General features: G+C 30.8%; 1 protein-coding gene across 2 annotated transcripts in view; it reads left to right on the forward strand.

Moving 5' to 3' along the window:
• Window positions 1–17,396, forward strand: part of LOC107441695 (space blanket) — a 53,401-nt gene that overhangs the window by 18,068 nt on the left and 17,937 nt on the right. For both annotated transcript variants that reach the window (XM_043047197.2, XM_043047198.2), the window contains exon 2: window positions 11,036–11,168. In XM_043047197.2, the coding sequence (XP_042903131.1) occupies window positions 11,036–11,168 (133 nt within the window). The remainder of the gene's footprint in view (window positions 1–11,035; window positions 11,169–17,396) is intronic.

Here is a 17,396-nt window from a genome sequence, read left to right on the forward strand (position 1 = left end):
ATTTCTCTTATTTTATTTTATTTATCAATTTACTTATCACTTATGGTATCAAATCAAATGTGAGTTAATAAAATGATCTCTAGAGAGAGAAAATTTTCAACAACAATAAGTAATCATAGATTAAACCAAAAAAAGTGATTAAAAAATCACCAGAAAAGCACTTTGAACCGCAATAACTTTTGAACCAATTAGAATTTGGAAAAAAAATTATTTTTTTTGTTTTTTGATTTATAATTGTAAATTGCCCTTTCAGCACGTCAAAATTTTAATTCTGAAGTTCCGTTCTAGATGCTTGTAGAGCTGTCCGCATGATGTTTTTTCTTACAAGTCAAGCGTTTAATAGTTTGGTATTAATAATCGAATGTTAATTTTTTTATTGCATTGTACTTCGAGTACATTTTCCTGCGCACCTCCATAATTTCAAAATTATAAATCTTATAATTTTTGCGTGATAAAACAAAGTAAGTTGAACAGCAGCGGCCCTTTCTATTCTTTAAGATTCAAAAAAAAAAAAAAAAAAAAAAAAAAAAAAAAAAAAAAAAAAAAAANAAAAAAAAAAAAAACAATAATAAAAGTTTTAAATTTTACCGTAGGAAATATTTTTAAGAAAAATCACGACGGAAAAACTGAATCACGCAATTTAAGTTATATTTTCGCAACGAAAAACGGTTTAAAAATAAAATCTACAATTTAGGAATGCAAGGAATACTTCTTAGATTCATGAGACCTTCTCAATAATTTTTCATTCTTCAGTGATTTTTTTCTTATGAATGAGTATCATATATTGTTTGAAGGAAATTTTCATGTACCCATTTACAAATATCAAGAAAAAAACTCGTTTCAGGAATGCAATTTCTTTTAGCTGCAAGGAAAAAAAAAGTTTTTTTTTTTTCAAATCAAATGCATTAAATTTTTAGATTTTTTTTCAATACATAAAAGTACACTTATTTTTATAAGAAAAATGCTTCTATCTTAAATTAATTTAATTATTTCCATGGAGTTCAAGTATGCATGCATTCTTTCTCGAAAATATTAGTAATTAGTAAAAGACAAAAAATTAAAAAAACATAAGTCTATTACTCAGAAAAAAGAATCTTAAAAAAATTAATGATCAGAAAAAGAAACTATTATAACGAAATCTTCAATTCGCGTGCAGCTGCCGAAAAAACTGAGTATACTGAATGAATAAAACAAATTAAACCATTTGATATTTTTAAACAGAAAAAATGTTTCCTTTTTCGAACTGAAGCATAATGAACGAAAATTTATTTTTTTTCTGGGCCGATGTAAGATTACTTTTACCAGTGAGCTTTTTCCTTTTTTTAAAAGTCATAAAATTGAGGGATGTTTTGATTTATAAAAAAAAAGTCATTTTTTTCGCATTATTTCATGAAAGTTGAAATCAATCTTTTTATATTTTCATAATACTGTCATGAATTTGGAGCATTTATTTTGAAATAAATGAATTCAGTAAGAAGTGACAAAAGATTCCTCATTAAAATGCTACTTTTTGCTTGAAAAAAATGACTTGGGGGAAACACGAAAAGATTTAAAGTAATGAGTATACTTTTTATAAATTATTAAACATTTCATTCATTATTTCGTTATTATTAATCAGTTAGAACTTGGATAAATATTGCGTAACAAAAACCATATAATTTAAACAAACAGCATTTAATCTTAAGAAACCTGATGTAAAAAGTATAAAAACGCTTATTTCCCCTAAAAAATTATCTTAAAAAAAACTTCAACAAAGTATTGTAGTTAAAATACTTTTGCTTATTTGTTTGCTCAGCTAAAATTGCTTATAATTAAGTGCATTATATTACCAATAAAGAAATGAAGTAAAAATACTTAGACATTTTCCCCTCGAACTTAAAAAGGTATATAGATGCCTTTTACTGACGTTTTCTACAAACTAATTAATTAAAAGTGCTTAAAAATGTTTCTCCATGATCTTAGAAGAAGCTATGAGCCTTCAACTGACGTTTCTAATAAATAAATCTATTAAAATGGATTAGACATTTTTTTATCGACATCATAATGGAAACTGTTTAGTCGAAAGTAAACATAGAACTAATTCGATTTATTAATTAACAGTAAGGTTTAATTTTTCCGTTTGACTTAGTATCTTTTTAATCTTAAAAACTTTTCAAGCACTTTTGGCTGAGTATTTCTAGAGTCCACGTAATAATATTTTCTCAATAGATTTTCATTAACAATCCTAAGTGGAAAGAAAAAAAATCGACTTTGTTTTAGTCTCATTCGATTTAGCATTAAAACCTACATAGAGGAAGCAATACTTCACTAGTCTTGATGACTTTGTAAAATACGTAATAAGGTGTTAGTACAAAAATGTACTCTTTATTCATAAAACCTTAAAAACTTCTTAAACATTTATCCTATCGACTTAAAATTGAATTCATTTGATTCAAAATATAAAGAATATTTTGGAAGCAATACCTCATTAGTCTATACAGGGTGTCCCGAAACGACAGCACAAACTCTGCACAGCTAGATTCTTCGTTGGGAGTACATAAAAACTGCACAAAGAAGCGTTCCTGTACGATCCATAGTTTACGAGTAAAATACGAAAAACAAAATATGACGTCACTGCCGGTGCAAGAAAAAACACTTTATTGAACATATCAACAGCAGTATACTATGCACAATTTAAAGCAGATGTTCAAAGTGTCCGCCGTGCATGTCGAGGCAGGCTTGAGCACGCCGTGGATATGTCCAATAAAGTGTTTTTTTTCCTGACATATTTAACGTGCATCAGTCACCATTTACTACACGGATAGTCTTCGGCCGAAGAGGTTCGAACCCACGAACTCTCGGATATGGGCCCGGCGCCCTACCAACCAGGCTATCCCGGCCTTACTTTCACAGACTCCCTTTTATAACATACGTGTTTATCCTCTTTTTCGTAACAATGATTCACAACACTCAGGGGAATCCTAGTAACATTAAAAAACAACAGCCATAAATGATAATTTGTTTTCATCTCATAAAGATATTGAAAAAAATCAAGTTATTTTCGAAATAAATAACCTTTTAGTTTGAAATTACGTTGCAGCGTCGATTTCTTAATGAGATACTACTGCTTTAAAAACATATATATCTTTCGTTTTAAGAGGGAAGAATTCTATTGAAAAATTTTGCAAACTAAGCATTACATTCAAATGTAATATTGTAATAATCTAAGTATACAAAACCATTTTGTATCAGCATATACTTTATAGCCAATGCTTATACAAATCCTTTGTAAATATTCTAAATTATTAGAATCTCTTAAACTTACTAGCAATCAATATGAAACGCTATATTTCTAACAATTAGAAATGCGAAAGCGAAATTCCGTTATTGCTTTATGATAATATTGCTTAAATGTTAAAGTATCTTAGACTCTTAAAGCTGCTTTGATCCCTGTAAACTGTTTTCCAATATTTATTTCGACATCCATGCCTTGAATATGCTTCTTAATGTATTGCTCTGCAATTGAATTAAAACGGGACCATCCTGAATAAGATTTTATCTAATTATCGGATCTTCACGTTCTAGGACTCAATCCAAATGGGTCGAGGGAATGATTTCAAATATCCTTATTAATTAGAGCAGCCGATATTTTAAGTTATGAAAACAGACGCTAGAACGGACTTTCAGAATAAACATGCCTTTTTTAGACGGATTCTGACCCCCAAAATATAGGGGGTAGCCACAATCAGGGATATATGGTCCCGATTTTTTGGTAAGGAAATCGGTCTCAAGTTTATCCCTTAAAGCCGTGGCGTAGTTTTGTAGTTTTATTGTATATTTATAGGGGGTTACGCCCAAGTAATGTATAATTTCAGAAGGGGTTTTGTCCCCCAAATCCTATCCAAAACTACGCCACTGTTGAGCTAGAATTACAAAATTTGTTTATCGAAAGAAAATTTCATGCAAAAATTGACTTTCAGTAAATATTTATTATTTTTTACTATTTCATTTTAATGATAGTCCAAGAAAATTTATAATTGTAAGGTAAACAATTTTATTCATCATTTATAAAGATGTAATTTTACTTTGCAAAATACAAAATTTGAGTGAAAATCGTCGAATACTTTCTGAGAAATTGATTTTTTAAAATACGACTATTTAGAACGTGAAGATCAAAATTTATTCAGGGTAGTCCGTATTATTTTTCTTCGCTCACTGCGCATGCTCAATATTATCTTTGGAGAGAAAACCCTCTTGAAATTTTTTGAATATTCAGAAAAATAATATCACAATAAATTGGATTGACAACATTTTCTCCTCAATAAAACTATGAATTCTATATCATAATTTAATTAAAATGATGATACAATTAAGAATGCTATATTATCGTTGTAACTACTTCCCTAATTTTAAACTAATGTAAGTCGACTTAAATACCTTAATTGGGTATTTTTTTTAAATTTTTTTTTTTAGAATTAATAGTGTTATGCGTCTTTGCTTCAAATGTTCAGACGAATCCTTGTTTCAAACAAACTTTGTTCAAATGCGCCGTTGTTTCGAACAAAAATGTGATAAATTGTCTAATTTATCACAAAAATGGGATAAATTATATTACATTTTTGTTTTATTTTTCTGGGGTTGAAACCTATTCCTTACATTGTATCCCTTTGACGCATAATTTTTATTAAACATATTTTGCATGAATTTTTCCATTATTTTGTGTTAATTTAGGTCAAAATAAGTAAAAAATATTATGTTTAGCAATTTAATAATTTGTGGTTATAAATTTATATGAATATACTCTGACAGACTTTACGGTGTTAGAGTTTTTTTTTTTTTCAAACTAATTTTCTAAAAAAAAAAAAAATGTTAGAGATACATAATTAATTTATCAATTTAAATATTCTACTACTATGTTGTAAATAAATTGCACGTGCTTTCATAAGATAAAAGGCAGATTCAACTGAATACCAGTTCAAAGAAGGTTGAATTGAATTGACGATATCTTAAAATAAAGAGAAATCTTAAAATGTCTGCTTAAACAACAAGTTCTAATTATGGTCCTTTATCAGAACAGAATAGGCTTAAGAAGTTGTTCGTTTAACAGAAATCGGAAGTTTTAGGCACCTTAATAAGGCGCAATTCACGCGTATTCAGTTCTAGAATTCCATGCCAAACGATGGTAGTCGGCATGCGAGTATAATGGAAGAGATAAATCAAAGCGCATGGAATAAATTAACCTTTATCAAGACTTTGAGGTTGTCTGAAACGGCATAAAAGGGAGTGTTTGAAAAATTCGCATTTCTCAATCCTAATTATTCCATACTTTACCTCAATATTCCTCACTGCAAATAGTCCTTCTTTTAACATTTTGTAGAAACAAATTATTTTGTTATTTTATTTTTAATTGCAGATTTCGATGGGAAATACTAATGCAATTTTTCAAAAATACAAATAATTTACATTAGTGTGTCATGTATTTGTAATAAGTATGCAATATATTGCAATGTAATTCATTGCAATATCATATATTGTTATAAGAAAAAAAATTTCATTCATAAAAATAACCAGAATACTAAATAAATAATGAGTTTGATTTATAAAATGAGATTAAACATTTCAAAACTAATAATTGATTAAAAAAGAAGTTATAACTCGCAGAACCCTTTTAACATGTTTGTGATAATGTGTTACTAGTTTAAGATATCAATTCCACACCACCCGTTATTTTACTTGGAAATGCTTACAGTCCTGGTTTGCTTCTTCCGGACACCGTCGCTCCCCATGACTACCAAGGTTTTTCTTGTTTTTTTTTCTTACTTTATTTTTCCACTTTTATTTAGTTTTCTATTTATGCTGGAAACTTAGCGTATTACACCTAGTGGGTCTTGAGAATAAGCGCTGGAAACTGGTTGATTTTTTCCCTCCTTTATGTACTTTTGATGCAAGTGAAGTTCCTTCATTGGCAATTATGTATTATAACTTATTTAATTCGATATTAGCCTCGCTTAAGAGTGTAAGTACACATTAAAATCAAACTTTGTGCAGAAGAATAAGCACACTGGTCTGTAGAAAAGTGATGTAGTCTTTCTCTGCAAAAGTGATTTCACTGACACGAAAGGTTTAATTGCGTTACGGATTGTCTTTTAACTGTATATGGTGTGAGTGAGATCATAAGTAGAGAAGCTGTTTACGTGTCAAGTGATTGTGATTGAGAATGTCGCCATTCCAGGTCAGCTCTGGTTATTGAACCACCGATTGGTGACAAAAAAAGTGGTTTAGGAAGCATAGTACCACTAGCTTGGGAATTAGAAGGTGTGAGTAGTAGCAGATCTTGCCATCAAACTGAGGTATAATTTGTAAATCTAGAAATTCCTTGAAGGATGTGTCACTCGTTAAATCGTTGTCCCGAACTAACGACATTATGCGTTGACGACATTGAGGACAAGTCACCGAACGTGCCTAACTATAGAAAAGAGCGCTTACGTCTTCTGGGCTAAAGTGATCATCTAGCCTCGAAAAGCTAAGTTGCTTTATAAAACTTTGTTGTTGTTGTTGTAGTTAATTTACGTCGCACTAGAGCTGCACAATGGGCTATTGGCGACGTTCTGGGAAACATCCCTGAGGATGATCTGAAGACGTGCAATCACAATTTTGATCCTCTGCAGAGGGGATGGCACCCCCGCTTCGGTAGCCCGACGACCTGCACGTGAAGTCGAGCACTTTACGGTAGAACAGTTTAACGAGGACCAATACCGCACACCCTCGGTCCCTAGGCAGACTGATCCAAGTTGTCACCCACCCGCACACTGACCGCAGCCGGTGATGCTTGACTTCGGTGATCTGCTGGGATCAGTCCACTGCGATCAGTCCACTGCGGGACCATAAAACATTGTCTAAAGCAGGGGTTTCCAACTTACATGAGGCCGGGGGCCACAATTAAAAACACAAATCAAATGGCGGGCCTCAACTTTATCAATATTTTATGTAGGACTCTTTTATGTTTGAAGGAACATCAAATATAGATTTTTACCAAGTTGAACGAAACAAAAGTATGGAATTACAAATTAGAATAAGAAGTAGATTCTTAAAAATTTTTAATTGCTGTTAATAATATTTTTTGAAATATTAAGTAAATAATAGAAATTCAGACTACAATAGCTTTAATGTGCAAATATGTATTAAACAAATGATGTGCAACAGATATCTAATTGTTAAGACATAAAACTTTAAAAAGGTTGGTATTAAAACTGACATAGTAGCACACAAAATATTCAATGAGAAAATTGAGGTTTGTCTGCCGCAACCACCAGAGAATAGATTTTTACATTTAAAATTTACAAATGTATGCGCAAATATTTTCGTCCAAAATGAGTGGTTTCAAAAAGTTAAATCGGGGAATTTCTTACAGAAAATTTCTGATACGCACATGCCTGAGAAATAAATTTCTTTGCACCGTTGGTATGTTAAATTTCACAGAAAAGAAGAAATTAGGTTTTTATTAACGAGAAAAGTATTTTAAACCCATATAGACTTTTTACGAAAATTGTCCGCAAAAAAATGACAACTAATATATATTTTAGCTCGCGGGCCACAAAAAAAAGGCTTCACGGGCCAGATGTGGCCCCCGGGCAGCCAGTTGGAAACCCCTGAAAGCGTAAGTGACTTCGTTTTAATATTTATTTCGGGACACAAGTTTGGAGTTAAAGTATAACGAAATTTATTTTTTATTTGCTACATTGCTTATTACATTATTATTGCATTGTGCTACAATATTATTTTGTTATATTAAACTTATCTATGCATTGGCAACATTGTTTTACAATATTTTATATTATTGTTATTATTTATTTTGCTCCTTAAGGAACTTTAAACTTAACTCTTACGATTTAATTGTTTCAGAGTTCAACTGTGTTCTTAAAACTCAGAGTTGTTCAAATACAATATAATCATACGTTTTACAACTGACACTTCCAAACAATGGCACGAAATGGAAAGATTTAAAACAATTATTCCCGGAATTTAACTAAGCAGCTATCTAAGATACAATTGCAACTCTTTATAGTTTCGAATTCAACGACCAGAGCTGTTGAACCATTATTAAAAGAATTAAATTTTATCTTCTGAAATTGTTCTTGTTTTTTTTCTAAAGATGAGTTTTCAACTGAGTCTGTAAATAAAGCGTGCTCGGGGATTCTGCCTTAATTAACAATTACTGAAGCGTCATTAAGAAAACGACGATTTCCCCCCTCAAGTAAAGTTGTTGTAAGATGCCCATTGTTGAAAGTAATTGGGATGAAAGACTTAGAGTTAGTTCTCAACTCCGAGAGAATTGTTTTTTTTTTCGTAACCTAATTAGAATAAAACCGTTTTTCACGCTGTAATGTAAAAGTTCATAAACGATTTCATACTTTAGAAATTTAGTTTGGTTTTATATTTTAAAACACTAGTTCTGAGAACAGTTTGATCCCAAAAGCACTTATTTTCAATGTTTGTTTTTACAAAACTAATTAGATACACTATTTTATTCAGTAGTTGTTCCAGTTATGGTTAAAAATGGAATAAACTGAACAAAATTCTTTATAAAATATTCAAATAATTGCCAGGCATTATCCACAATAATTGTATGGTAATTTACAAAAATTTGCAAACATCATATTTCATTTACTGTTTAGTAATTTAAATATTAAATATATANATATATATATATATATATATATATATATATATATATATATATATATTACCATGTTAACCTGGGTTTTCTGCATAGGTATTTCATTGCGGTATGCTAATTTGTTACTAATACTTTACTTTTATATTTTAATTGTAAAAAGAATAATTTGCCGTATGCTCACTTAACAGCATGTAATATTTTATTTTATACTATAACATTCGTTGAACAGCCGACCAAACTTTATGGGTTTACGACTTCTAATGTAATTTTGAACCCAATCCAGAAGACAAGGAAACTCCTGGATCGAGTATTGGGACAAATTTGCCTTCGTGGAGGGCTTTTTGATGGAGCTAACCAGCATTTGCGTTACATGGAGAGGAAGACCACGAGAACCTCCCACGGTTAGCCTGATGGCAAGGGGGCTCTAACCCATGATCCGTCTACCACTGAGGATATTTCACGTCAGCACTGTGGTCGGTGCAAGCCGGATGCGGAATTCGTATCGGCTGGGATTCGAACCCGGTTCGCCTTAAATAGAAGGCGAACGCTCTATCTCCTGATCCATCGCGGCTCAGCTTGTAATATCCAATTTATTCGAAACTACGACTTAATTTTTCGCATTATTTGAATAATTTGAAAATTAAACTTAGTGGCGCTACAGCCCACAGAAGGCCGAGGCCTACGTTTCCCTTCTCAATTTTCTTGACCTTTGGACTCTGGGGTGCAAGAGCAGATGTTCCGGTTGGGTGGTCAGCTCAAAGTGGAACCCCCAGTGTTTAGTCCCCAAGCATGCTTGATACTCATTTCATCGGCCCACTGAAGGGATGAAAGGCTGAGTCAACGTTGCTCGGCCCGAGGATCGAACCAAGGACCTGTGGCAAGACAGAGCGAAGGGCTACCACTCAGCCACCGGGAGTCTAATTGGAAAATTACTCACCATAAAAATTTTCAAGCAGCATAAAAAAAGACACACACACGATTTAAATAGGTGCTCATGTTCTCGAGTTATTGGAAAATATATAGACAGATTTTCATTTTTACGGTTATAGAGTTGAGGCGAAAAATATTAGAGATTAAAAATGTTACATAAAAATAAGTTTCAGAATATATGCTTATATAACGTAGTATTATTATTATCTATAGCTAAATATTATAAATTGTGTTTATTCCCGATTAACAAACTTCAACTTTTTTAGCTTTTAATATTGTAGTGCAAAGTATCCTCAACAGCCCGTTGTGGGCCAGGGAATCATGTAAATTATGGCTTCATCAACAGCACTATTATTGTAATGAGCTCAAACCGTTTTCACTTCCAAAACAAGCTGTTACCTATTGGTCTGAAGCTTGGTAGGCTTCATGCTGCAACTAGGGATTGAATTCCAGTTCTTTAAAATAACAGCTCATTCCTTTAATCATTGAGCCAGCACGACTTATGAATGTGTTTCATAAATTTATTAATATTTATTTTAAAAAAATGTTATAGCTTTATGTTTTTCTTTACGTTCTCTTCATATACACAAAATAAAAGCAAGATTTGACTGGTTTTTTGTTGTTCTGAAGGTAATACTTCAATTATATGTATATACTGAATAAATTGTGCTCGTACAGTATTGTGAATAAATTCGTTTAAAATATTTAAACTTAAAAGAAAATTTAACTACAGTTTACAAGAAAAATATTTTGTTTAAATAAATGTTTAAAAATATAATTATTAAATATCTGATAATATGAATAAATAAAAAGTATAAAAATATAAATAAATAGATGCATAAGGATATGAAGAATGGAGAAAATGATAAGAAAGATACGAAGAAAAATAAACAGATAAATTATAAATGTGTAAAGTAATAAATGTGTAAAGTAATAAATGTAATTAAAGAAATGTATTAAGTATAAATATATAGATGTAGCACAATTATTGATAAAAATCTAAATATCATGAGTTTATAATGCATTTTCAAAACCGACCCTTACAAGTATAACCTTGCACAAGGGTACTTTTGGCATTAAAAGATTAAAACTGTCCATTGCAAGGCAGGAACATCTTATCTAGAAAACTTTACCTAATAAGATAATGAATATAAAGTAGATTTTTAACACCATTAAGGCAATAAACATTAAAAGAGCATTTTGTGTTTATGAAAATCCCCTGCTTAAAACAGAAGATAAGAATCCGTTATAGCTTTTATTAAATATATATATAAACATGCATGTTCAACACATGAATAGTTAATCAAAAGCGCGTGGCACCATTTACTTAAGACACGAAACAAGAAAAAATATATGAGGCTTGATGTAGCGGCGCTAAATTGGATTTTCCTCGGAGGAGATGAAAAATTCAAATTAGATTTGTTGATTTGTTTTTATTTTATTTTTTAGACGGATAAGAAAGGAGGCGAGAGCGAGATGTTGGAGGCTTTACTAGATCGGGAGGATGATAGGTGCTATGGAAAACAGTGCTCTCATTCAGAAGAATGCTGTAAAGGTGCTGCTTGCATCGATATAGAAGGAGGTAAGGATCTGTGTAATACTGTGCGCAAAATAAAATAAAATTAATTACTTTTGTTCTAATGGTAGGATTTTTTTTATAACCGTCGTTGAACAGACGACGCGAGTTTTGGTTTATGACTACTAATGTTCAACTCCATAGTCTTTTAATTTTGGACCCAATCCAGAAGACAAGGAAACTTCTGGATCACAGAATTGACAGAACTATTGATTGACAGAGACTATTGACAGAAATTTTACCTTCGTGGAGGACTTTTTGATGGAACTTACCAGCATTTGCGTAACATGGAGAGAAAACCACGAAAACGCAGCACGGTTAGTCCGATGGCAAGGGAACTCCATGATTCGTTAACCACTGAGGATATTCTACGTCAGCACTGTGGTCGGTGCGAGCCGGGTGCGAAATCGGAAATGCTTGATTGATACAATGTTAAGTCCATTTGAGCATGACAGTGGTTTTGGCGAGCAATAGTTTTGAGATTTGCAAAATTTCTGCGTATTTCCACTTCTCTAGCTTTTAATTCTTGGAAAATCTTTTCTTGAAAAAATTCTTCTAATTCTTTCTTCTTGATTCGTTCTACATTCTGAAAACAACTGAAAATTAGAGATATGAGCAAAATTAGAAATAATAGAGCAGCAAAATTATGAACTTTTATTGAAAGCAAGGGCGTAAAAGATGTTTTTTGAACCACGAGTCTTATCTGAAGAACAATAACACAATAATAAATATAGAGAGTCCAAATTAAATTCACTCACTTCTTATGTGCTGTACAGAAATAAAAACAAAAAAAGAAAAATTCTATATTTGAAATTTGTTAGGTCTGTCTGAACTTTTCTAATTTTTCATGAACTTTTTGTTAAGTGCATTCGCTTTTTATGAGCGAAATATTGCTGTCTTGTGCATAAACTTGTTATATACGGAGCTCAAATTTTCGACGTTCTCTAGACTAGCGTCTAATGATGAAGATCGTACCACAGTTTTAATTTCCATAACGAAATTATTTCACAAATTGTAATAAGTAATTTGAATCATTCACACCCTTAGAAGCTTGAGACACAATGCTCAATTTGTATATTATTTATATTAATTTGTCATGGGGAGCTTGAATTCAAACTTACAAAAATTTTATCTAGCTTTTCTCCGATATCTCTCATTCTAGAACATCCACCACCGCCTCTAAAATGGGAGTAATCTGTAATTGATCAGGAATATTTCGTTCGAACTTAATCATCGAAGGGAATCCATCGCGTTAGTCATTCGAATCAGCAAAAAATAAATAAATAAAATGTTCGAAACGTTGCTGCTGAATCAGAAATCAGCACATTTTGCTTATCATTCAAACGGAAAGCGGTAGTTCGTTCAAATTTTGTATCACTTATGCAGGGTTATTCATAATTCCCTCCGGGGTTTCGAAGCGTTATAGTAAAAAAACGAAGACGAATATGACAAAAAAGAACATATGAAATTATTTCGAAAGTATTCGAGTTTTAATTTAAGCAGTTGCCGGTAGATGGCAGTAACATGTACCACTGAAGCCAGTTGTAGTAAAGAAAAATGGCGTCTACAGGCGGAAGGAATTATGAATAACCCTGTCTATGCCTTTTAAACTATTAGAACCATGTGTTTTAGATTGTTGCTACTGCCATATTTTGAGGGTCGTAAATTCGAAACCATCGATAAATGGTTTGTTAATACAGAAGAAAAATGCTTTAATATCTGATTTCGTACCTCAATATTTCTTCGAAACGTTAGAATATTTAAGGTCTACATTTCGCACCATTAGGATTGCATGTTATTNATAAAACCTGCTGCCATTGACATGGCACGTATCATGTGCGGAGATGAAAGTTCAAAGAAATTACAAAAGATACCATTATCAAATGATACAATTCGTTTACGAATTAATGATATGTCATTTGATATTAAGAATCAACTTATTTCTGCTATAAAAATTGCTGGTTTATTTAGTATTCAACTGGATGAAACGACAGATGTAAGTAAAGATGCTCAACTCATGGTTTACGTGCGGAATCCAGGTTTAACAGATATACAGGAGGACATTTTATTTTGCAAACCAATGTCAAAGGTGAAGATATTTTTCTTATGGTCGATTCGTTTTTTAAAGAAGAAGGATTAAATTGGAATCAGTGTTTCAGTATTTGCACCGACGGTGCAGCTGCCATGACGGCATCTCATAAGGGATTTTCGACAAGAGCAAAACAAATGAATCCACAAATTATATCGATTCATTGTTTGTTACATAGACAAAATCTTGCTTCAAAAAAATTATCACCTGAATTATGTATCGTTTTGGATGAAATTGTTGCGGTAGTCAATTTTATCAAATCAAGAGCTCTTAACTGTAGAATTTTCCGCGAACTGTGTTTCAAATCTGGTGCAGAATACGAACATTTATTATATTATTCTGAAGTTAGATGGCTGTCCCGGGGCAAAGTTGTTCAAAGAGTATTATCGTTACGGACAGAAGTCGAATTATTTTTGAGAGAAAAGAAACACCCATTAGCATCTAAATTCTCCGAGATGAAGTGGATTACTCAAGTTGCTTATTTGTCAGATATTTTATTTGAAATAAATAATCTAAATACGTCTATGCAAGGACGTAATCATACTATTATTGAATTAACTTAAAAAATTACTTGTTTTAAAAATAAACTCAAATTATGGAGAAATAAGGTTGAAGTAAAGAAACTTTGCTTCATTCCCGACTCTTAATTTACTTGTTGAAGACAATAATATTGATATCACAGATTTTGAAATACAGAAAATTATTATTACTCATTTAGAAAAACTAATAGCAGACTTTGATCGATATTTCCCTGCTAGACGATGTTTTCAAATATAATTGGGTTCGAATGCCATTTGATTTTGATGTAAAGTGATTTGCATGAGAAATTTGTTAATATTAACCAATTTCAAGAACAATTAATAGAAATACAAAGTGACCAAGCACTTCGATACAATTTCTACAAAAACACTGAATCTTTATGTGCTTTCTGGTTGAAATTAAAAACCGAAAAGCCAATAATTGTTAAAGAAGCCCTAAAAGTATTACTATTGCCCTTTTCAACAACATATATGTGTGAGGCTGGCGTAATCAAAAACAATTACCGGAACTAGTTAAATCCTGAAATAGATATAAGGTGCTCCTTGACAAGCATTCAACCGAGGTTTGAAGATCTTTCAAAATGTATTCAAGCACAAGGTTCTCATTAAAACTGTATGACTTGCATTTAAAATTTAAAAGACTTCACATATGTATTGATATTTCTTTTTTTTTTTTAGGAATAAGTTAAAATCTCAATTATTTTCAAAAAGTTATAAATATATTTTAATTTGATCAATAAAAATTATTAAAAACACTTGATTATTAATTAAATTTTTCTTGGATAGAAAAGTACTTTTGTTTATCTTTATTATTAAAAAAATAAATAAAAAATTTTTAAGTTAAAAAAAATCATCATCGTAGGATTGAAGATTTTTTAAAAATACGATCTAAAATAAAGCAATGAAAAAATTTTGACTTTTTTTTTGGGTCGCAGCTTAAAAAGGTTAAGAACCACTGCCTTAAACTATTAGAACCATGTGTTTTAGATTGTTGCTACTGCCATATTTTGAGGGTCGTAAATTCGAAACCATCGATAAATGGTTTGTTAATACAGAAGAAAAATGCTTTAATATCTGATTTCGTACCTCAACATTTCTTCGAAACTTTAGAATATTTAAGGTCTACATTTCGCACCATTAGGATTGCATGTTATTTCCTGAAGAATTCGATCATTAGTTCAAAAATTATTAAAATGTTTCGTCTCTATTTTTATATAAATAATTTCATAAAGTAACTGCGTGTAATTACTTTCCTTTAGTCATATCATGAATGAACATGGGGTAATTTATAAACTCAATTTTAAACGTTTAAAATAGTACAATAATCGCTTATAAAATAGGAGATCAACTTATCTTTTCAAGCATTTAAATAATACGGATTTTAATCGATAATATGTTTTTGATAGTTTTAAGTAGTTTTGTGAAAAGGATTTAAGGTATATTTGAGGAATTTAGCCTTTGAGGAATCTACATTAAATATCTATATATTTCATGTAGATTGAATGTATTCAATATATTTCACTTAACCAAGATTAATGAGAATATTACATATTTTATAATTATGAGAATTTTACCTAAGGCATTAACATAAAACTTTCAAAATTTTAAATAATAATTTCAAACATTTAACTCAAGAAATAAATGAAATTTTTGAAAAAATATTTAATTGGAATTAGAGTAATTTTTAATTCATCGTTTGAAATTTATGCCTTATTGTAATTGTCTTTCTCTGAATTAGTATCAATTACCCAACTTTTTTAAACCATGAAAAATGAAATTGAAAATTTTCAATTTTGAAATGAAATGAAACTTACGAAAATAATTCAAATCAAAGCGTTACCTAATTAAATGTTTAGCAGGAGTGATATTTTTCACGAAGGAAGTTAATTTGCGTGCAAGATTGCTTTGCCGTAACGCTGCAATTTTTACTTAAGAAGAATTATATTTGTTTTTTTAGTAAAAAACTTCTCCGTTGATGAGGATAGAGCGATGATTAAAAACAGAAGGTGATAAAATGTGTCATGGCAAATAAAAATGTTATTTTTCTCTATTTTTAGAATATTTAAATAAATCTAATTCAAAAACATGCCTAAGACGATATTCATTAGACGGAAGGAATTTTTTTTTTTACCTTGAAATCATGTTAGGATCAAGTTTAATACCTCACATCAAATTTAACACGGGTTGAAATCAAAATCCATACATGCTATGTTATGAATTTTATCCTTCTGTATTAAAAAATCGCAAATGCCGGCGCTGCTGTTCTGATTGTTCAACTTAACGTTGCATTTTGTTTCGCTGTGCAAAATCTATAAGACTTAGACACTTAAAATTACGATGGATTGTAGAAAAATGAACAGGGAATACGATGAAATAAAAAAAAGTTATGTTCGCTTGTTAGTTCGAGATTTATTAACTGTTAAACAGGAATTAAAAAATACCACACTGACAAGAATGCGACATTAGAATAGAAATTTGACGTTAAAAAGGCAGGTTTTGTTTAAAAACTTAACACAAGCTTTCTTTTTTTTTTAAATCCAATTTTTTTGAATGTTACTGCAATTTTAGTTTTTTTTTTTGTTTTATTATATTTTTTTTGAGACGCAAAAACTATAGGGTTCAAAAATTTGAAATTACGATGAACTGTTGAAAAATGTACAGAAAATACGACGAAATAATCAAAATTGGCATTCGTCAATTTGTTCGAAAAAGAATTAACTATTAAACTTGCAGGAAAAAAATATCGATCTGTGGCCCGCAGAAATGCAACAACAGAGCTGAATTTTGACGTGCTAATAGAACTATTTTTATTTACGAATTCAACGTGAATTCAAAATTTCAATTTGTTCGAAAGTAATTACAAATTTATATGCTTTTTCGTGATTTTTCCCTCACGACATCTTTATTTCATAAGCTCGTGCAATAGATGCCAATTAAAAGTAATGTTTTGTCTTTATTTCGGTTTAAACCGGTTTCGCAATCCATAAAAACACATGTTAAGCATATGAATTCCATTCTTAATTTCAGCAATTACATCATTGTTATTAATTACAACTGTACTTAAATATTCTAACTACACTGACGCCTCAAAAGCATACTCATTTGTTTTCAGCGGTATCAGATTTATTTCCCTATTTTATACTAAAATTACATAAATATAGATACAAAACCATACTTTTAATAAACTAAAGAAACTTAACAGTTAGTGCCATAGACATGAGTTTAGTTTCTTTCTATTCAGCATAAAGAAATACATCAAAAACAATATCTCAATTGTCAAGAGAGAAATATGTATCATTTGCCTCTCCTTTAACCCTCTCTGTAAATTTATGATGATGAATAAAACTCGCCTCAAGTTGGGGGGAAAACATTAGACAAATTAAACTCAAATGCTAGGTCTAAACAACATTTTTTTGAAATATTTCCTGCTTCCCCCAAATTGTTTCAATATTCAACTAATCAAGAACGGGCCTCAAGGTTTAGGACGTATTACATAAAAGTTTAATGGGTTTAACACACTGAATCTGTGAATTGATTTTGTGACTTGAGATTTTTTTCCAGAAAATTTCATGCCAGTTCACTTTTGGTGAAGGCAGTTAATGCCCT

Source organism: Parasteatoda tepidariorum, chromosome 7 (genome assembly GCF_043381705.1).
Source record: "Parasteatoda tepidariorum isolate YZ-2023 chromosome 7, CAS_Ptep_4.0, whole genome shotgun sequence".
Taxonomy (NCBI): domain Eukaryota; kingdom Metazoa; phylum Arthropoda; class Arachnida; order Araneae; family Theridiidae; genus Parasteatoda; species Parasteatoda tepidariorum.